Source organism: Quercus lobata, chromosome 5, assembly GCF_001633185.2.
Source record: "Quercus lobata isolate SW786 chromosome 5, ValleyOak3.0 Primary Assembly, whole genome shotgun sequence".
Taxonomy (NCBI): Eukaryota; Viridiplantae; Streptophyta; class Magnoliopsida; order Fagales; family Fagaceae; genus Quercus; species Quercus lobata.
In genome coordinates this window covers 54,703,716-54,726,196 of record NC_044908.1, presented here as the reverse complement: position 1 = coordinate 54,726,196, position 22,481 = coordinate 54,703,716, and the positions used below count along the sequence as shown (strand labels likewise).

The following is a 22,481-nucleotide window of genomic DNA, read 5'->3' as shown; positions in this document are numbered from 1 at the left end:
CAAGAGTCCGTGAAAATACAAACCTCAAAACCTCATATAAATAAAAGAATAAACTCAATCTAACCGGTCCAATTAAAAACACATTAACATTATCTATTTATATTTTTTGGCTAAATATTAGAAACATTATCTAAATATCAGGAACACTTATTCCGACTAAAACTAGTAGAGAGGAGCAACAATTTATAATATCTTCTAATTCTTATGTCTATATAATTTTAACTCAAACCCTACCTATAATTTCTACCTCTTCTACAACTCCAAAATTTCTCGTAGGTTTTTTCTCTATTTGGATCCAACATGATCTTTAAGAAAGAATGTGTTGATGGAAAAGTGGTGTTAATTCTTGTGCTGCAGGAACAAGGAAGAGGATACATGAGGATGAGTTTTGGTTCACACTATACCCCTAAAGACAAACCAGGAAATCCTCAATCTCAAGGCGACAACGCTCACTTTATCTTTGCGGAGAAAAACACTATTGGCGTGGCTAACGGTGTTGGTGGTTGGGCTAGATATGGCGTAGACGCTGGAAAATACACACACCAACTGATGTCGAATGTTGTGACCGCAGTCCAAAGGCAACAACCACCACTCAATCGTATCGTGGACCTAAGACAAGCTTTGGAGGAAGGTTTCTTGAATACCAAGGCTATGGGTTCATCCACGGCTTGTATTGTGACTTTCAGGGATTATTATTTACGTGCTATCAACGTGGGAAACAGTGGGTTTATGATTTTCAGGAACAGTAAATGTGTGTACAAATCGCTGATACAACAACATGGTTTTAACTATCCGTACCAGTTGGGAAATAGCATGACATGTGATAAGCCACGTTCAGCTATTGTAACAACAGTGGAACGTTTATTACCTGGAGACATTATAGTTCTTGGAACTGGTGGGCTTCTAGACAATATGTTCACTGCAGAAATCGAAGATATTATCAGTAAGGGAACTTTGGCAGGTGTAAACACACAGAAGTTGGCTTCCACTATTGCACACTTGGCATTGTTCAATTCCATGGATGAAAATGTCGATAGCCCATTTGCACAAGCTGCTCGGCTGGCTGGACTGAAGCACAACGGAGGAAAGAGAGATGATATTACGGTTATTGTTGGCCATGTTATTGCATAGATTGAGTTTTGGTGTGTTATTCATCCAAAAAAACAAAAACAAAAAAAAAATTTAGATCTTCTGTTTGTTTTAGTACTGTTCTTTTTTGTAAAGAAAATGTTCTGCATTGAAACAGTGCTGAGCCTTTTGGCTCTTAGCTCAGCTTTTTATTGTGTTTTTTGATTATCAATCATATTTCTTATTCATTACAGTTTTAAATGAGATATCTTTGTAAGGCGTAATCCATAAAACGGAGGCTAGCTAACTTGGACTGTCTTTTGCCCTTTTTTGAACTCGTTTGTTTGAGGTATATATTTGTTCCTTCAGAATTAGAGTTTGCTATATCATTGTACGCCTCTGTATTTTTCTAACACTGAAAATTGCTGCAATTCTATGAATGTAAGAATATTGTAAAATCACATAAATTTTAGTGTTGGTTTGGGTTGGGATGAATGGAAATTTGGAACTAGATCATATTGCCAGAGCTCGGTATCGTTTTGTATCTTTACCAAGAAATTGTTAAATCATTTCCAATATTAATTAATAGATTAAGATTTTATTTGACAACAATTATTAAAAGAAAAAATTTGCCGACGACAACAAAAATGTTAATAGAAGGCAAAGGGGAAAACACTTGAGAGAGAGAGAGACCAAAACATCAAGAAGAAATTAATTTGAGATTCTGAGTTTGTTAATGTAGAGACTCGAAACAACTATTCTCATTGCTTGTTCCATAATTTACAAAAAGGAAAATCTTGTTACTCACTATCATTATATACTTTGTTTATTATACACTCTTTGAAATCATGTTTTGAAAACACAATTTTAGTTAAAATTGTGAAATGATGAAATCGTGTTTGAACATAGCAAATTCAAAATTTTAATTGAAATCATTTTTGTGAAATCATGATTTTATGCCACGCGGTAGTGCACAATGAATATGCAATAGTAAGTGTGATAAGCATTGTCCTTTGCAGAATTAGAAGTTATGATAAGCCAGGAATGTATTGACCCATTTGATAACTTAATCAATTAATTAGGCAAGTGAATTAATTAGATTCAATTGCCTTCAATAAGCATGGTAGCATAAACAAATCACCAAATTAAATGCAGCGAAAAATAAATTTGACATATGTGATTTGTTTACAAATGGAGTAAACCAAAACCCCATCGAGTGAATTTAAGGTCACCACTCTCAAAAAACCACTCTCAAAAATCCACTATTATCAAAACAAACGGTTACAAGTAAAAAGAATCCTAGTACCTAATACCAACCTACAATTGAACCCTTACCCCAATACCCAATTGAACTTGTAATGTAGCGGCAATCTCTCATTTCAATGCACGACTCACAGTACGTGACTAACCAATAATGCACAGATCTTAGCACGTGACTAACACATCAACTTAAGGAAAATATTGGCTACAAAGTTCTTCAGTTCATCCAACAATGAAGATCAAGAAGCTCCTTGGTCACAAAACCCTTGGCGTAAAGACGCAATAGTTTCTATAGAGAATATGATAAACTAAGGCAAAATTATCTTTGATCACAATATGTATGTATTATCACTTTGCATCAAGTTGCATCAAATCTGATGGCCCTTAAAATAATCCTTATATATGTCTAGGGTTATGAGAAAAGAAATCCTACACAAATACTCAAAGATATGTGTGAAATCAAATCTTGAAATTCTAATTTCGTAATTCTTGACTGATACAGCTGTTGTCGAGCTTCAACATTAAACCTTGATAGATATGATTTTGTCGAGATATCTATCGAGTTTTAATGAACAACACTTCTTCACTTGTTTCTTAGACAGATTTGCAAGGATTAACCAATTTACATAACATATGTCTCTAACAATTCTTATATATATATATATATATATGTCCTAACAGGTTACATACCTTAATGTTGGAGAGTACGTGGACACTGAGCTTAGGTAGCAACTAGTTCCTATTAAATTTTGAAGTGAGTGCGGTGTGCACCTACTGACTCTTCTTTCAAGAATTGGCAATGAGGTTGGATCATGGGTTCCCCATTCCTATCCCATCTCTTCTTCGAGGCTAGAAAAACCCGTACGAGATATTAGCGATGCAGGTCAGGCTCAAGGAGGGTCAGAGATATTTTACCAATCCTAATTAGATTGCTTTGACATTAGGGAGATAACAATTAAATATAAAGGAAAATGATGACAATGAGAGTATTAGGAGAGAAGTAACACAAGTTTTTTAAAAATACTACTAGAGAATGTGTATGAAAAATAGTAAAACCTATGACACACCATTTTGCACACATGTCCATAGGACAAAATGGGCTTTTGCCCTTTTTGGGCAAAGTAATCAGTCATTTGCCCTTCTTTCCAAACTAAATAGGGAAATGCCCCTCTTTTGAAAATCGAGTTTCTTAAAATCGAGTTAAAAAAAAAAAAAATTTCCGGAGACCTATAGCGACGTTTTTAAGGACCTATAGTGACGTTTTAAGAACCTATAGTGACGTTTTATAACTTGATATTCATGAAATCGAGTTATAGGCAATAGAATTGCCTATAACTCGATTTTATGGATATCAAGTTACAAAACGCCACTATAGGTCCTTATAAACGTCACTATAGGTCCTTGAAAACGTCGCTATAGGGCTTAAATCGATTTTTAAAAACTCGATTTTCAAAAGAGGGGCATTTCCCTATTTAGTTTGGGAAGAAGGGCAAATGACTGATTAGTTTGCCCGAAATGGGCATTTGGCAATTTTGTCCCATGTCCATACAAATGGGTGAATTTGAACTAAAATTGTGATCGACTTGAAAGACATTATTTCAAGCTGGAAATCAAAATCCACCCCCACCTTATATGTTAGAAAATCCGTGCTAGGTGGAACAGCATGGGAAGGTTTTTTTTTTAATGGGAAGTGCGGATTGATTTTGCCATCAGTTTGTTTGTTTGTTTGTTTTTTTTTTTTTTTTTTTTTTGACTTTATAGGGCTATTCAAAAATTAAAAAGTGTGTTTATATATATATATATATATATAAAGTTAAAAATAAATCATAAATATATTTCAAGAATTCCCAATTACGAATCCTAACAACACCAGAGTAGATGAGTATTAACCACAAAAAAATTTTATATACAAAAGAGGAAATTCCAAATACCCCATCTAACCAAAACAAGAATATTACATGAGAATATTAACCACAAAAACTTCTAATACCCCATCTAACGGGGCCAATAATAAAATAGTGGTGTTTATTAAAATGTCATTGTGTGCAACACTAGCAAGTTATTACCCAATAAAAATACATTAGAGTAAAAGCTCGCTCAACTTTGATTTTTATTGCTTACTTAAGGCCTGCTCCTTTGTACTTCGTTTTTTAATACTGTTCATGTGGAATGAACTCTACCTAGCTACTACAATTTCAAAAGTCATAACATTTTATTCAGGTTCGGGCTATGTTGTCTAGGGTTCTAATTGAAAGACTTTGTTTTTTTGGTTGCATTAATTTCATATATAGTCAATTAGAGATAGTATTACAATCGCCTGATATGATATCTCCACCAATGCTGTTAGTGTTAGTTGCCCAATTGCATAGCTCCTAATTTACCCATACAAACCTGCTCCAACTCCCTGCCAAAAACAGATATTTGAATTTAACTTCTTTAATTATCAGTGTAAGTCTTTCTTTAGAGAGGATTATTAGGGTAAGTCTAGGTTTGGATAAACAGATGCTGATTTCTTTAGAAAGAAATCAGTATGTGGTTTTTTTTTTTTTTTTTTTTTAACTATTGGTTATTTTATAAGCCAAGCATCCACAACAGTGGAGCAATAATTTTAGCTATTTAGCACCACAAAAAGTTACTTTATCTATTTTACCTACACACATGCTGTAACAGTGGATCTATTTTAGCTTTCAACACAATAAAATAATATAAACATCATAATAAAATAATATATATCCACAAACACCTATTTATTATTTTTTTCTCACTATTCATCTTTATCTCCGTCTTCTCCCTCTCTTCCCTCTCTTCAACCCACAGCCCCTCACAGCACCACCACCATCACCACCACTCAAGCCAACCCAGCCACCAACTCACAACCAATCCATGGAAAAACCCATTATCGATCTGCCACCAGCCAGGATCCACCACCACAAACCCACAAAACCCATGTTCTTCACCAATCGGCACACCCGAACCCACCACACAAGCCAACTGCAAACTCATCCACACCCGAACCCACCACAAAATCTAGCAACCCACGACCACAATCCACCCAAAGAGGGGAGGCACGACGGCGATCTACCTAGAGGCATGGCGGTGATCTACCCAGCGGCACGGCGATCTACCTAGTGCCATGATCCATCCAGTGACACGACGCGAGTTACTCAGAGAGGCACGAGAGAGAGAAGCTAGAGAAGCTCAATGAGGGAGAATGAGAAGAGAGAGGTGTCTAAAGCTCAATGAAGAAAGATAAGAGTAAAACGTGTTGGGTGAATTAAAACAATATTTTAATGCAAAAGGAGAATGAAAAATATTATTTGGGTTTACCTTTGAGCTACAGTGCACATCTATAGATGGATGTGCACTGTAGCTCAACAGCTAAAATTTTTAGATATTGCTCCACTGTTGCAGCTTAATATTTGTAGTTTGTGGTGCTAAAAATAGCTTTTGCTGTGAGTGCTCTAAGCCAAGTGTTGCTTATCTATATTAAAATGGGAGAAAATGGGAGGGGAGTCAGACTCATATAATAGACATAACGATGCCATAATTCTTAAAAATTAGGGCACAATACCATCTATTTATTTCAAGTTTTCTAAATAAATAACATCTATCAAAATCTTTGAAATCATATCTAAATAAATAACATCTATCAAAATCTTCGAAATTATATCTGAAATCAAATAAATTTTTTTTCTCTCTTAATATACTAAGGACATGCATCTAGAGTATCTTCAGCATGTCTAATATGGAAATATGTTGGACACGGAACAGATATTTTAGTGTGTCCATGCTTGTTGGCTTTTACTACTCAAAATGTATAATTTCTGGATGCAGCAAATTGGATTTCCATATCTCTTTGTCTTTCTTTTTTCTTTTTGGCAAAGATAAGCGTAATTCCTTAAGTGTTTATTTTAGATTTTTCAATTGAATTCTATCATATGACTGCATTAACTAATGAAGCACATGTTTGAATCTAATTATCCTTGGGGAATGATAACATAATCTCTATTGCATTAGTCAATGCAATCACATCATTGAATTTAATTAAGAAACTTACAATACAAAATCTAAAATAATGTAACTAAGTTTTTTTTTATTGTTTTTGTTTTTGTAAAGTGGGAGGTAATTAGTATTATTATTATTTTTTAGGGTAATTCTACCATACCTCCCCTCATTTTTGAATAAGGTATCCACTAGTAGACAACCAGCTATACCAAATTATCCAAACATCACATTTGATAATTCCATTTTCACATTGCGCAGTTCCAACATCATATGTGACTGTTCTTTTGTCACATTTTGTGGTTCCCTTATTTTTTTTCTCACATTTAATGGTCCCATTATCACATTCAGCAGTACCAACATCACATTTAACAGTACTTTTTTCACATTTAGTGATTCCCTTTTTTTTTTCTCATATTTGATGGTTCCATTCTCACATTATGTAGTTCCAACATCACATGTGACTGTACTTTCATTTCGGTGGTTCATTTATTTTTTTTCTCACATTTGACGGTTTCATTCTCACATTATATAGTTTCAACATCATATGTGATTGTTCTTTTGTCACATTTGATGGTTCCATTGTCACATTCAGCAGTACTAACATCACATTTGACAGCACTTTTGTCACATTTAGTGGTTCCTTTATTTTTTTTTCTCACATTTGATGGTTCCATCCTCACATTGTGCAGTACCAACATCATATGTGACTTTACTTTTGTCACATTCGGTGGTTCCTTTATTTTTTTTCTCACATTTGATGGTTCCATCGTCACATTAGACAGTATCAATATCACATCTGACTGTATTTTTATCACATTTAGTGGTACACTATTTTTTCTCACATTTGACAGTTTTGTTATTACATTGGGTAGTACCAACATCACTTCAGACCGTACTTTTGTCACAGACAATGATACCCTTTGTTTCTCACATTTGATAGTTCAATTGTCACATTGGACAATACCAATATCACATCTTACTATAATTTTACTTTTGGGCCCACCACTAAAGTCACTTTCTTACTTACTAATAATTGTTTATCACAATAGCAATTTAAAAAAAAAAAAAAAAAAATTGTAGCTCTAGCATTTTCCTCGTTTTAAAAAACTATTAAAAAATTTTAGATCTAAAATCTAAAACAAAATAGACATCCCAAAAAAATTAGCCCAACAACAAAAATTACTTATAGTAAAGTTAAAAACAATTAAGAACAATTAACCAATTTTACCGAAAAAGAACAACCTAACCCTTTTAAAAATTTTAAACAAATAATTTTGTTCTTGATAGTTTATTATTTTGACCATAGTGAAAAGTGTTAGCCTCATTTAAGTCAGCAGAGCCTTTTTTTTTCCTCACATTTAATGGTTCCGTTTCACATTAAGTAGTACCAACATTATATATGGTCGTAGCCAACCCAACCCAACCCAACCCCATCGACTTACCTAATAATCGACGAATATATATAACAAAAATACCCCAAAAACCTCTTAAATTGCCGAAATACCCTTAAATATAATAAAATTACCAAAATGCCCCCTAAAACTAAAAAATGACCAAATACCCCCCAAAACTCTCAAAAATTACTAAGATACCCTTTGTGCGCACCGGAAATGAGGCTGTTAGGCTTGACCTCACTTGGGCTCACAACTTACTTATAAGGTGGGCTTAGGATTTCCTACTTTGGGTTGTTCTCGGCACAGAGACTCAATGTAGTTTACCCTCTCTCTTTCTAAATTGTTGTTTTGCTCTACTCTCTATCTTTTTTTGTGGACCTCTCAACCCCCATTTTCCTTCCCCAACTTCTCATATTTATAGCTCTAAATTAGTGAAGAGATCATGATTACTGCCATAGATAGTGCAATTGAAGGTCCAATATCATCTGTCGTAAGTGGATGTTTAGGTGAGAGTGGAGTGTGGCGAGTGTGGCCTTGGAACTTGGTTCCAACTCAAGTGAATATGCTCGGTAGTGATGTTTCCTGGAAACTGCCAAGCATGCTATGGCGTGTTTGGATTTCAGTCTTTCTTTATTATTTGGGCATTTCACGCTGAGCAATGGTTAGGTGATGAGACTTGGATCTGTAGTTTGTGAGGGTAGAGTAAAAGGGATTGAGAGTGTGGGCCGCACTGCTAGGCCTAAATCCAAGGCCCAATTGGGTTCGGGAACCTCGGTGCATTACATTAACCCCCCTTTGATTCATGCTCGGCTACCGGAAAGAATCAAGGAACCCAAAAGGCATTCTCGTTTTGGGAGATGAACAAGTAGAAACTTGGGCGATTACGGCGTCCCATTAATGCTCTCTCAAAAGACATGCTATTCCGGAGCGCCAGGTTCAGTTGTCATTATTACCTGATGGTTTATGAACCGAGGTGACACGCGTGTCGGTTACCATTGGCATTCATAGAGTTTTACTTTAATCGTGCCTATTTATTGCTGATTAAACGTCTCTCTGTCCTCTTTAGCCTCTATAAATAGTTCTTCTCAAAATTTTCTTTCACTTTTTACTCTCCTCTTCCTGAGCTTACTCTCTGCCGAGCATTCATTTGAGTGCTTACTCACCAATCCAGAGACCTTTCCTTCCTTAGAGCCCAAAGTAAGTTTTCTACCCCTTCCTTTTACTTCAGTTTCTTTCTTCGAGTTTCTTCCTACAGTATTAGGCTTTGAAATGGGTTTCGCTTTTCTTCTAGATACCCCCGCATCTTTAGCCACCTTTAGGCAAAAGTTTGAGATCCCCAATAATGTGGAAGTGGCATACTGCCATGAGAGCGAAATTTCTCTCCACAGAGGGCACGATACTACTTTCTTCCCCCTTATGGCAATTCTAGAGGGCGAGGTCAGGTTTCCCGTAGACCCTCTTTTAGTCAACACATTTAGGTATTATGGGCTGTGCCCCAACCAACTCCCACCCAATTTTTACCGGGTAGTTAGTTGTGTCAGTAGGTTGAACCACACATTTGATTTGAAACTGGACCACTATGATATAAATCACATGTACAGTCTTTGTGGGAACAAAAATACAAATTATTACTTAAAAACTAGAGATACACGGGTACGGCTAATATCATGTCTACCTGATTCAAATAGAAATTCAGCTAAGGAGTTCGTCTGGGTGCACGGCAATTGGTTTGCTAGAGAAATCCCTTACCCCCTCTCACGACGTGAAGTGGGTTCGTACCAATTTCTCACTTAACCGTTTTTCTACTTGTGGTAGTTTTATCTATTTGGTCACTAACATTGTATCTCGTTTTCTTGTATGAATGTATAAATATATATTTTCTTTTCAGAGATAAAGTGTTTGTCCTGGACGTCAGGACAGTTCACGTCAGGGACCTGAATTTCATTCTTCGGTCCGAGATATACGTGCATTGGGACGGGCAGCTCTGGGCATCACATCTAATCCTTGGAGTCGAACCGGTTTACTCCACCTGGCAATCTTTTAAACAGGCGCTCTTGGTTGATAGACCCCTTCTATCATACATAGATGTTCGACATGCGAACTTCCTTCTGCTAAGGTTTATAGTTGGTGAAGCTAGGGAACTGGGTAGGCGATACACTTGCTCGGACGAGCTTACACCATTGAGGGATGAGTCAATGGAGTGTGTGTCCCGACGTCTCCGAGAGCTCGCTCACAAGCCAGTCCAAGAAGAAGTTCTCATTTAAGAAGAACCCGCACAGCCCGAGGAACCTGTTGAACCCGAGGCTCCCGTAGAGGAAGCTAAGCAATTTGTAGTTGACATAACTGATCTTTCAGACACCGAGCCCGGGAGATGCAGCAGCCCAGACTCCTCCCCGACCAACCGGAGGCATTGTCATCCAGGAGCCGCAAACCCAAGTCGGGCCGAGCGTAGCATCCTCCTCTTAAGCCGCGCAGGCGTGGAAGCCTAAATTTCTATTGGACGGCAAGCTACTTCCTGCAACCACTTGTGTGCGGATATGGGAGAAATGTGAAGGGGGCTGTATTGCCCAAACTTTGGCAAAGGGCCTCCTTCTACCTGATGATGTGCACGCCTTCGAAGAAGGGTCGGAGGAGTCCATAGGGCGAAGGCTACAGTGACATACTATTGCAGTAACCCTTTACTTACTAATTCTTTACTGTCCTTTACACATTTATTATCTTTCATTTACCTTTCGTTTTGTTGCCATACTAATTTTTATTGCTTTGTTAGGCTGCTCAACTGGCCCATATCTTGGATGGTCGCACAAAGGAACTTGCCAAGGAGGCTGACCGGGAGAGGGAGGCACGGGAGACGGCTGTTAAAACAGCTAAGGAGAAAATAAAGACAGCTGACACTGTCGAGAAAAAAGCTGCTACTGCGGAGAAGAATAGAGCAATGACGGAGAAAAGGTCCGCGAAACTCTTGGCTAAGCATAATGAGACGAATGTTAAGCTAGCCGAGGCAATCAATTTGAACATGGCTCAAGCCGAGGAACTTGCTGACCTGAGAGCAGCTTTGGAGGATTGCGAGGAGAAATGGTACAATGAAGGGTTTGCTGATGCCGAGAATTCCGCGGAGCCAATTGTGAATCAGGCTCGAAGGTTGGGTTTTGAGGCAGGGTGGTTTGCTGCTCTACAGATTTTGGGAGTCCCTGAGGATTCCCCTCTGAGAGATCCCGATCAGATTCCCTTCCCGAGCTCAACCGCTGCCGTGCAAAACCCCCCGGTGCCCATTGATGAGGAGGAAACAGCAAGCATGAGGGAACTGGTGGAACAGATTGATGCATATGCAGAGCCAGATGAGACAGAAGCCACCAACATCCCAAGTGCCCAAGATCAGCCCGGTGGGGACTTGCATTCTCCCGTGGCCAACCAATAGCAGACCGACGCAGCAGATTAGATCGAACCCTCCGTTCCATCAACTTAATTGCCTAATCGACTCTTCAATGCTTTTATTTCTTTTTATTGCCTTTTAATACTTATTTCTTTTTCAGTAAATTTGCCTATGTCACCGAGCTATGGTGATTGAACAATTTATTTATTTCCCGAGGATGACCCGTATGCAGTTGCCAGGTTTGGTGACGAAACATTGATTCTATTTTTCTGTTAACTTTATTTAGATGATGATTTATTCGTCATGTCTTTGCTTTGATCATGCCCATGAATGCTTGGTTATTACTTTGTTCTGTGTTGTTTTCTTCCCCTCCTTTTTGTTGTTGCCACTTATCTTCTTGCATGTATGGTCGGGGATGATTTGCACGGTGGGATAAATCAAGCCCCCATATATTGTGTGTTTTACACAACACATATTTGCTTTCTTGAGAAGATGAACGACAAGATGCCTCATGTTTTGGCATAAAGTTTCAACCTGCTCAGCGATTTTGATCGAACCGAGTGTAAGGTCGATCTCTATCCTTAGGATTTTTTTATAAGAATAAGGTTTCCACCTGCTCGGTTATTTTGATCGAACCGAGAATGAGGTTTCTGTCCTTAGAATTTTCTTTATAAGAATAAGGTTTCCACCTGCTCGGCGATTTTGATTGAACCGGGAATGAGGTTTCTGTCCTTAGAATTTTTTATAAGAATAAGGTTTCCACCTACTCGGTGATTTTGATCGAACCGAGAAAGAGGTTTCTGTCCTTAGAATTTTCTTTATAAGAATAAGGTTTCCACCTATTCGGTGATATTGATCGAACCGAGAATGAGGTTTCTGTCCTTAACGTAATCCATTAATACTAAATATGCAATTAATTTATACTTAATGTGCAATAATGAAATTGAATATAACTGTAACAAGGAACTTCATCATTATATTGACTAGAGTGGTGTACAAGATTTAGACTTACGTTTCTGTGCACGAATGGTCACTGGTAAAACTTCTTTAGGTTGTGGACATTCCATGGCCGAGGGAGTGGCCTCTCGTCAAGGTCTTCTAAATAGTACGCTCACGCACCTGTAATGGCAGTAACTTTGTACAGTCCCTCCCACATTTGAGCTAATTTCCCTGCACCTACGTCCCGCATGTTTCCCACAACTTTTCTCAGCACCAAGTCTCCGGCACTGAATTCCCTAGCTTTTACATCTCGATTGTATCGTTGGGCAAGGCTCTGCTGGTATTCTGCGAGTTGTACTGTTACTACTTCCTGGCACTCTTCCAACCAATCCAAGTGCTCCAGCATTAAACCATCGTTCTGGACGGGGTCAAATCCTACGATCCATGCACTGCACAAGTTTACTTCAGTCGGTATCACGGCTTCTGCTCCATACGTCAAGGAGAACGGAGTCTCCCCTGTGGACCTTCTGGGGGTTGTATGGTAAGCCCACAAAACGTTAGGTAGTTCCTCGGCCCATCTTCCCTTTGCCCCATCCAACCTTCTCTTCAACCCGTTCAAAATGGTCTTGTTAATTGCCCCAGCTTAGCTGTTGCTTTAGGGATACGCAAGAGCAGAATACCTGTTCTTGATGCCGAGATCGCAGCAAAAGGTTCGGAAAGCTTTGCTGTCAAACTGTAGCCCATTGTCTGATATCAATGAGTCCAACACCCTGAATCTCGTGACTATGTTCTTCCATACAAACTTCTTCACGTCTACATCCCGGATATTTGCCAGGGCCTCAGCTTCCGCCCATTTCATGAAATAATCAACCGCCACCAACACAAATCGGCGGTTCCCTATTGCTCGAGGAAATGGGCCGAAGATGTCTAGCCCCCATTGTGCAAACGGCCATGGACTATTGACGGGGTTTAAATGACCTACTGGCTAGTGGATTAGAGGAGCGTGTTTTTGGCATTGTTCACATTTCCGCGCATATTCCACTGCATCTTTCTGCATTTGCGGCCACCAAAATCCTTGAGTCATTGCTCTGTGTGCTAACGAGCGCCCCCCAACCTGACTACCACACACCCCATCATGCAGCTTGGACAGAAGCTCATTTACTTTCTCAGGATATAAGCATAAAAGGTACGAACCTCCAAAAGACCTCCGGTACAATTTGCGATTTGCTGACAACCAATACCGGGAAGCCACCCGACGAATATTTTTAGCCTCCTTTTCATCGTCCGAAACTCTATCCTCGGTCAAAAAGTCAATGATCGGGTCCATCCAACATGGCCTAGGTGTTGAAATCACGGTGACGTTGACCCCGGTCGAGATACAATTATCTTCCATATTGATACTTGGCTCCCTTATAAGTTCTACTTTGATAAGCCGAGGAAGCTCCTCAGTCACTGACGAGGCCAACGTGGCTAGTGAGTTAGTGTGCCTGTTTTGTGCCCAGCCAACCTGGGCCACCTTCACTATTCCAAACTTGCTAATGATTTGCTTTGCTGTGCTCAGATAGGCTTTCATCCGAGAATCCCGAGCTTCAAAGCTTCCCTAGATCTGATACACAACCAGCCGAGAATCCGAATAAATCTCCACATCCCGTGCGCCCAGGCATAAAACGGTCCTAAATCTGGCAAGAAAGGCCTCGTACTCAGCCTCGTTATTAGAGGCTTTGAACCCTAATCTGAAGGAATGCTCTAGTCGTATACCCTCCGGAGTGATTATGACAATTCCGACTCCGGCCCCTATAGCACTCGAAGCGCCGTCCACAAACACATTCCACGGGCGACTCTCTACATTACAGATTATCTTCCCATCATTCTTAGGAGAGAACCCTGCAATGAAATCAGCAAGGACCTGCCCCTTCACTGAGCTTCGCAGCCTGTACCTTATGTCGAAGGAACCTAGCCGAGTCCCCCACTTAGCTATTCGGCCAGTGAAGTCTAACCTTTTTAACAACAACTGTAAGGGATACTCGGTTAGGACGAACACAATATGAGCCTGAAAGTAATGCGGCAGCTTCCTTGTGCCGTGCACTAGGGCCAACACTAACTTCTCCAAAGGTAGATATCTCGTCTCGGCATCTACCAAGGTTTTGCTTATGTAATACACCGGTTGTTGTATTCCTCGTTCCCTCAGCAGAGCGCTTACGGTGTGATCGGACACTGAGAGGTACATGAATAAATATTCTCTGGAATCTGGGGTCGTTAACATGGGCGCTTGTATCAGAAGCTGATAAAACAGTCTGTAGCGATCAGCAAATTTGGAAATGAACCAATTAAGTGCGGCTAACATCCCGGTTAATACTTGCACTTCTTTGGGACTGCTCGGCAGCCTGAGGCGATTCACGGCTTCGATCTGGTCGAGTTTGGCCTCTATCCCCCGATTAGTGATCAGATACCCCAAGAACTTACCAGCCCCCACACCGAAAGTGCACTTCTCAGCATTTAGGCGCAGCTTATGTTACCGGAGCACCTCAAACACTCCCCGAAGATCTTCTACATGCCGTGCTTCCTGTTTACTCTTCACTACCATATCATCGATGTATACTTCTACCGTGCACCCAATTTTTTCTCAGAACATCCTTGTCATCATCCGTTGGTACGTGGCTCCGGCGTTCTTCAACCCAAATGGCATTACGTTATAGTGATAATTTGTATATGGGGAAATGAATGCTGTCTTTTCTTGGTCCTCGGGTGTTAGGGCAATCTGATGATACCCCTGAAAGACGTCCAAGAAGCTCATCCTCGGGTGTCCGTATGTAGCATCTACCAATTGATCAATCTTTGGCATTGGGAACAGGTCTTTCGGGCATGCCCGGTTTAAGTTTGTGAAGTCCACACAAACCCTCCACTTGCCATTCTTTTTCTTCACTACCACTGTATTTGCTAACCATTCCGGGAAGAATATTTCTCTTATCACCCCAGCTTCCTTCAGCCTCTGGACTTTCAACTTGACTGCGTCAACATGCTCTTTCGATGCTCTTCTCGGCTTTTGCTTCTTCAGGGGGAATGACGGGTCCACGTTGAGCTTATGGATAATGAACTCGGGGTTTACTCCAGGCACTTCATACGGACTCCATGCAAAGACATCCACATTCTGCAATAGGAATAACAATATTTCTACCTTATCCCGATCTTTCATGCTCGTCCCTATTTGAAAATACCTTTCAGTGTTTGGAAAAATTTTGACCTTCAAAAGCTCCTCGGCACAACTTGCCCCTACTTCTTCTCGGAGCTTCTGTAATTGCTATGAAGATGCTATTTTAGTGGTTTCCTTCTGTTCAACCTACTCGCCTTTCCACCTGACCGTGGCGACCAGGCACTGCCTAGCCACTTACTGGTTTCCTCGTACCACGGCAACTCCATGCTCGATAGAAAATTTAACTTTTACATGTAGGGTGGACGGAACAGCTTTCATTGCGTAAATCCACGGCCTTCCCAAGATTGTCGTGTATGGGAAGAATGATCTGACTACTATGAAGGTCACCATCAATTCCTTGCCCTCCATATTCACCGAAAGAGAAATTTGACCCTCGGGGATCACCACTCTTCCATCAAACGAGACCAACAACATATCATACTTCATCAAGTCCTGATTTTTTAATTCGTGCCCCTTGAACAGATCTGGGTACATTACATCGGCTCCGATTCCTTGGTCTATCATCACCCTTTTCACTAAGAAGCCGCTTATCCGCGCTGTTACTACTAACGCATCATCGTGGGGTTGAATCGTTCCCTCCAGATCTTCATCGTCAAAAGAAATTGCCAACCTGCCAACTTTCATCCTCTTTTCGAGTGATTGTCTCTCTGTGCAGGTTTCTTTGGGCGTCACTGTTAATACTCCTCTTCTGGTTATGGCCACACCCCCCGAGGCAGTATGGATGACCTCAATCACTCCCAATGGCGGCGGAAGGGGATTCCCTTTCTGCTGAGCACCATGGCTGGCATCCCGGTTACCGGAATCCACTACGAACTCTTTCAAATATCCTACCTTCACTAGTTACCCCAAATGATCTTTTAATACCCGGCACTGCTCGGTGGTGTGCCTTTTATCTTTGTGGTATGTGCAGTATAATTTTTTATTCCTCCGAGACGGGTCGCCTCCCATCTTGTTCGGCCACCTGAAGAACGATTTGTTCAGCCACTAGGTCTGTTTTCCCATCGTAGGAGTTAAATGGTGGCCGTGTAAATCGGCTTGGCATAGGGGACTGTTCAATTTCGTTTGAGAACGACGACTGAGCAGCTCTTCGTAAGGCCCGGCTCATTGTGTCCATGGCAGCATTGTAGGGCTGTCGTTCCTCCGGGGAACCCGAACCACGGTCTTCATATTCGCGTGAACGTGAACGGTTCTGGCACTGACACGTCTCGCAGGAGTGCGAGCGGTTCCTATGTCGATGTGATTCTCAAGAAAGTGAACGATCTCGGAATCGTCGGGAACCGGAGTGGCTAGACCTTTCCTCGCCTCGATTTCCCATACTATCATCCCTTCTTTCTTGGTTGTCTCGATCCCTTCTCTGGCGCCAACCCCTTGCCTCCAATTCCAAATCCCTTACCAGTCTGCGCAACTGCTCCAGCTCTTGGTCTCTCTCATCACGTTGCTCGTGCCCCGAGGCACCCAACATTGTTCGGTGAGTCTGGTCTGACCCCTCCCCCAGGCTAGATTCTTCTTCTCCATGCCCACGCTCCCTATCCTCACGCCTTTTCTGCCTTCTTTCCTGCAATATGAAGTCTAGAGAAAATCCTACCGATCCGCTTTCGACTTGGCCTCCTTAACGCCCTTCGAACATTTCCCGTGCTTGAGTCTCAGTCGAACCACAACTTCATAGGATAGCCCCACAGTGGGCGCCAATTGTGTGCACCGGAAATGAGGCTATTGGGCTTGACCTCACTTAGGCTCACAACTTACTTATAAGGTGGGCTTAGGATTTCCTACTTTGAGTTGTTCTCGGCATAGAGACTCAACGTAGTTTACCCTTTCTCTTTCTGAATCGCTGTTTTGCTCTACTCTCTATCTTATTTTGTGAACCTCTCAACCCCCATTTTCCTTCCCTAACTTCTCATATTTATAGCTCTAAATTAGTGAAGAGATCATGATTACTGCTATAGTTAGTGCAATTGAAGATCCAATATCATCTGTCATAAGTGGATGTTTAGGTGAAAGTGGAGTGTGGCGAGTGTGGCCTTGGAACTTGGTTCCAACTCAAGATTCATGCTCGGTAGTGATGTTTCTTGGAAACTGCCGAGCATGCTATGACGTGTTCGGATTTTAGTCTTTCTTTATTATTCGGGCATTTCACGCCGAGCAATGGTTAGGTGATGAGACTTGGACCTGTAGTTTGTGAGGGTAGAGTAAAAGGGATTGAGAGTGTGGGCCGCGCTGCTGGGCCTGAATCCAAGGCCCAATTGGGTTCGGGAACCTCAGTGCCGTACACCCTTAAAACTTAAAAAATGACTAAAATACCCTTTAAACCTAAAAATGACCAAAATGACCCTAAAATCTAAAAAATGTTTGAAATACCCTTAGAATTTAAAAAAAAAAAAATGACTTTAATGACCTTGAAACCTAACCTAAACAATGACTGAAATATCCTTAGAACCTAAAAAATTATCGCAATGCACTTAGAGCCTAAAAAATGACCAAAATACCCATAAAACCTTTAAAATGACCGAAATGACCCTAAAACCTAAAGATTTTCAAAATACCCTTGAAACTTATAAAATGACCAAAATATCTCATAAAACTTGAAAATAACCAAAATACCACCAAAATCCCCAACAATTACCGAAATATCCTTAGAACCTAAAAAATGATTGTGGGTGCAAACAATGATAAAAAATAATACCCTTAGAATATGAAAAGGGATTAAATGACCTTGAAACCTAAAAATGACCGAAATGACCCTAAAACCTAAAAAATGACCAAAATAACCATGAAGACTAAAAAATGACCAAAGAACAAAAAAAAAAAAAGACCATAATGCCACCATTCCAAGAGAATGTTTGAAATACCCTTAGAAACTTGAAAATGACTGAAATACCCCTAGTACCTAAAAAATGACCAAAATGACCTCAAACCTAAAAATGACCAAAATACCCTTGAAACCTAAAAAATGACCAAAATACCCTCGATTCCCTCTAAAATTTCTAGAATACCCTTGTTGTGAGTGTAAGACTACTCAACAAGTTTGACATTGAATCATCAAAGGGTCAAAGTAGGAAAATTAGATGTTATTTAATAGTTTGTAAGTCGAAGAAATCTGTTCTTGTAGTGCTTAACTATGCATCAATTTCCAACTCCTAATAAAATCTCTATCTTTCAATCAAACTGTGCAATACAATTGCTAGCAAGTGTTTGAACTTTGAACTAGTGAAATAAGATTAACAATAAGTGGAACATTTTATTTTTATTTTTATTTTTTCAAAGTATAATGGCCTTGCAAATTTATTTTCAAATTCTTGTCACAAACCTAATTGTCAACTACAAAACTTAAAAAGAATGAGTGCCTCAACGTTGAAGTACAAGTACATGCATGCACACAACACATACATTTGTGATCACAAAAAATAAAAATTTAGTCTCCAATTCATTAAAAAAATAATAATAAAAAAAAATTCAATAAATTGTTGTATGAAAGATAAAAATTCAATCTCCCATTCATTAAAAAAATATATATACAATTCACTAAACCATATATGATGTTCTACTGATTTATATATATATATATATATATGTGTGTGTGTGTGTGTGTGTGTGTTTTAAATATAACTTTCACTTAAAACTTTAAATTCTTCTTAAAAGAAAAAGAAAAAAAAAAAAAAAAACTTTAAATGTTCATTTATGTAAGAATTTTCAATTTCGGTAATGCTTTAATAGAAATATTTAATTTAACTCCTTTTTTTTCTTAAAGTAACATATGATTACTTTCTTGGTAATTTTTTTTCAAAGAATTAATCTCACTCATAAAGGCACAATTATACTTTTGCCAAGTTTCAATAAAAAGATAATCCAAACACAAATGAATCATTCCAAAGCAATATGCAAAATGAGAAAAAAATTATGCTGATTAAACAAATAGTTAGATGTTTCACTAGCACAATCTTCCATATGCCATTACATATATAAACCGTTTCATTTTTTTCTCCAAGACAGATTTCTGGTTCTTGAAAAGCAACACACTTATATCTCCACTTAAAAAATACTTAATACTCCCCATGCTTGTCAATATTTACTCAAGCTATAAGTTACAGATGTAACAAATACTCTCCAAAGTGCAGGCAATAAATGTTTGCAGCTATGGTTGTTCTCATCTAGAACGAGGCCACAGAGCAAGAAGAATCTTCTTTCTCGGTCCCTGCATGTCAAACAACTTTTGTGAGAACAGATTAATTGTTTTCCATTGGAAATCTATACATGAAATGAAGATGATACACAAGTCAGTTCAAGGTGATTGGCCAGTAAAGGGGCCTTTTAGCTGCAGTCAATATTTACACTGAACTGAACTTATTTCCATACAATATATTGGGCTCACAGTAGACTAAAAGAATTGTGAACAGCCCCTACATGATAATGTTTCTTTTAGCTGCAGTCAATACTCAGTATTTACACTGAGCTGAACTTATTTCCCTACAAATCATCCGGCTCAAAGTAGACTGCAAGAATTGTGAACATCCAACATGAACCCGAAAAAAAAAAAACAAAACAAAACAAACCCTCAAGGTAGAATAAGAAAATCATAATAACATAAATAAGCAACACATAGGGGAGGTTCAATCCTGTATCTTATTTGATGCTTTGATACTATTGAAAGGTAACAATAAAGTGACTTTTTCACAGCAAAACAAAATTAAACAGTTGTCAAATTTTAAGAGAGTGAAAGCACAATACCATTGGTATCCCTATATCTCTGAGGTCTTTATCAACCATCTACTTCAACTATGATTAGATGAACCAAGTATTAAATGATTTTTGTTTATGCATTTCCCAGTCACCACTCTATACAGACTACATACTAAACCATCACAACAGATCTATCTTGCTCTCTCAGAAATCACATCACTGGCTTATACTTTCCATTCAAAATATGGGAAGGTCAAACATTCACCACAGAAAAACTTATCCTCAGGAAATTTTCTTTCAAAAGATTGGATAGATGCAGGTTACTTACCTTTTCAGCCCGGAAGAGAATGTTATATTTCCCCAAACCAAGCAATTGCAACAAGCTAGTGACAGTGTGAGATTCTTCCACCTTTTAAAATTCCATTCAACAGAGCATGATGAATACATAACATTAGATGACCAATGCCAATTATACACAACCGTTAATCTAGATAACCTCACAAATACAAACCAAATCCTCTTAAATTAAGCTAACACAGGGTAGCAGGGGGGAAAAATCATACCGAATGAAAACTTTTCTACCCAATGCCACCTATTGGTGTAAGCTACATGACTAGGTCTGAAGTATAAGGACCTTTGACAATTAAAGGTCCTGTTGGCCTAGAAGCACCATCATTGCTTAAAAATCATCCAGCTCTTGAATTATTAGCTACCCTTAGCGATGGTACTTGGTGCAGCTCATTGAAATTTCTTTGTGGTGAGAGTCCCCTAGAAGATTTCAAATTTCTATTTGGGGATCTAGGTCTTTCTGTGGCTGGCGTTCGCCACAAGAAAGTACGTCCTTTTAATTCAGACCTTTGCTGCTGCATGTTATGCCTTGAAGGCTGAATAGTTTTTGACAATTTGACTTTTGGTCCATCTTCCTTCTCTCTTCAAAAACCCTTGGAATTCGCTTCATCTTTCTTTTGTTTATCAGTTTCAAACGCAGATCATTTGGACTCATCCGGGAATCTTCACATGAATTAGGGCATCTGAGTTAGGGCAGTGAAACATATAAAGAAATAGAAACGATATAAAAAGCTTATATGAAAAGAGATAAGTAGTCACCATGCACTCCAATGTCACCGTGACCCTGATTGATCCCATTGCTTTGCTGCCTGTAAATGACATACACCTATCAATATTAATCTAAAAACATTTTTTGTAACAACTGAATTAGAAACATGGATAGCTAATTCTCTAAATACCATAAACCATTCCATGAGCCCCTGTTTTAAATGAATTTAGGTTTCCATGAACAATAATACCTTTGGTTGATAAGAAAAGTAGGAATAAGACAAAAATCAAAATGTTCAAAGAATTTTCATCACTTTAAAACTCATTAGAATTTCGAAGAAAACACTGCCCTAGACCACCTTAACCCTGGTAGTGCTTTTGGAAAAGAAGCTGGGAAGAATGCCACTAAACTCACCCCCTACTATAACCAAGGTTTAAACTCCTGTCTCTTCTCTCTAATTTTGCAACAACTAAATAAAGCATAAAACTTCTCCTATTTTTCCTCAGCAATCATGAAATGTATTTAATTGTCTCAACAGCCTATATGGTCCTAGCATAATGGTAACCTGAAATCCCTAAAACCATCAATCTAGACCATCACAAAATACTGGCAAATTATACTCAATCAGTTTAAATTCACAAGCAACTAAACAACACGCACCGCTTGTTCGTGGACCAAAAACCATTGAATCAACAAAACAACACACACAACGCAAATACAAATGAACTAAACTCAATCTAATCATCAAAACAAGTTACTTCTCTAAAACCCAAATCTAATAATTCGCCCACCAATTCACACACTCAATAAAACTAAACTCAATTTAACCAACAAAATTAGTTACTTCCCCAAAACCTATATCCAAAAACTCACGAATCAGTTCACATGGTCCGACAAGCTAAGTTCAACTTAACCAACAAAATTAGTTACTTAAAAAACAAACCTGAGTCTGAAAATTCACCAATCAATTCATACATTCAATGAGTTAAACTCAATTTAACCAAAAAAACCCAGTGCCTTCTCCAAAACCTGAATCCGCATATTACTAAATTTCAGTTCAGATTTCACAACATTCCTAATGCTAGTGCTAAAAATTCCTAGAGGAAAAAAAAAAACCAATCAAATAGGCCCAAATCTTGACGATAAATTCAGGGAAAAGAGATGAAGAGAAAACCTATCCTACTCTCGCCTTCACTTGAAAGAATGTAGCAAAGAAGTAGAGAGAGAGAGAACATGAGACGGCAAGAGAGAAAAAAAGAGATGTCTGTGTTTTTCCTGTGTTTGAGTGTTTCTCTTTATCTGTTCACTTCTTGACCAATAATTGGTAATCTATATATATATATATATATATATAACCAAAGTCTTTGCTAGCACCACAATTTTCCATATCAGCACAACACAATATTTAAAAAATTAAAAATTAAATTAAAAACTTATCTCCCTTTTTTTTTTTTTTTTGAAACCTAATACTTATCTCTCTCCAGTCTTCACGCTGCC

General features: G+C 38.9%; 1 protein-coding gene and 1 long non-coding RNA gene across 4 annotated transcripts; one reads left to right on the top strand and one right to left on the bottom strand.

The window, feature by feature from the left end:
* The first annotated feature begins 300 nt into the window (after positions 1-300).
* On the top strand, positions 301-1,131 carry LOC115990702 (probable protein phosphatase 2C 55). Its single transcript, XM_031114505.1, has one exon. It carries the CDS (start codon positions 301-303, stop codon positions 1,129-1,131), a length of 831 nt encoding a protein of 276 aa, XP_030970365.1.
* Positions 1,132-19,165: 18,034 nt separating this feature from the next.
* LOC115989460 lies at positions 19,166-22,274 on the bottom strand. Of its 3 annotated transcripts, XR_004091939.1 has the most exons (5): positions 22,159-22,274; positions 21,035-21,084; positions 20,491-20,938; positions 20,256-20,336; positions 19,166-19,442 (listed from the first exon to the last, which is right to left on the bottom strand). It is a non-coding gene; the product is annotated as an uncharacterized LOC115989460 (long non-coding RNA). The 3 variants fall into 3 exon arrangements; XR_004091940.1 differs by having other exon boundaries at positions 20,256-20,938; positions 21,928-22,274; XR_004091938.1 differs by having other exon boundaries at positions 20,256-20,938.
* Between the last annotated feature and the right edge of the window lie 207 nt (positions 22,275-22,481).

Bases quoted from the DNA above. Each gene is read 5' to 3' on its own strand.
- LOC115990702 (XM_031114505.1), top strand. From the start codon at position 301: ATGATCTTTAAGAAAGAATGTGTTGATGGAAAAGTGGTGTTAATTCTT.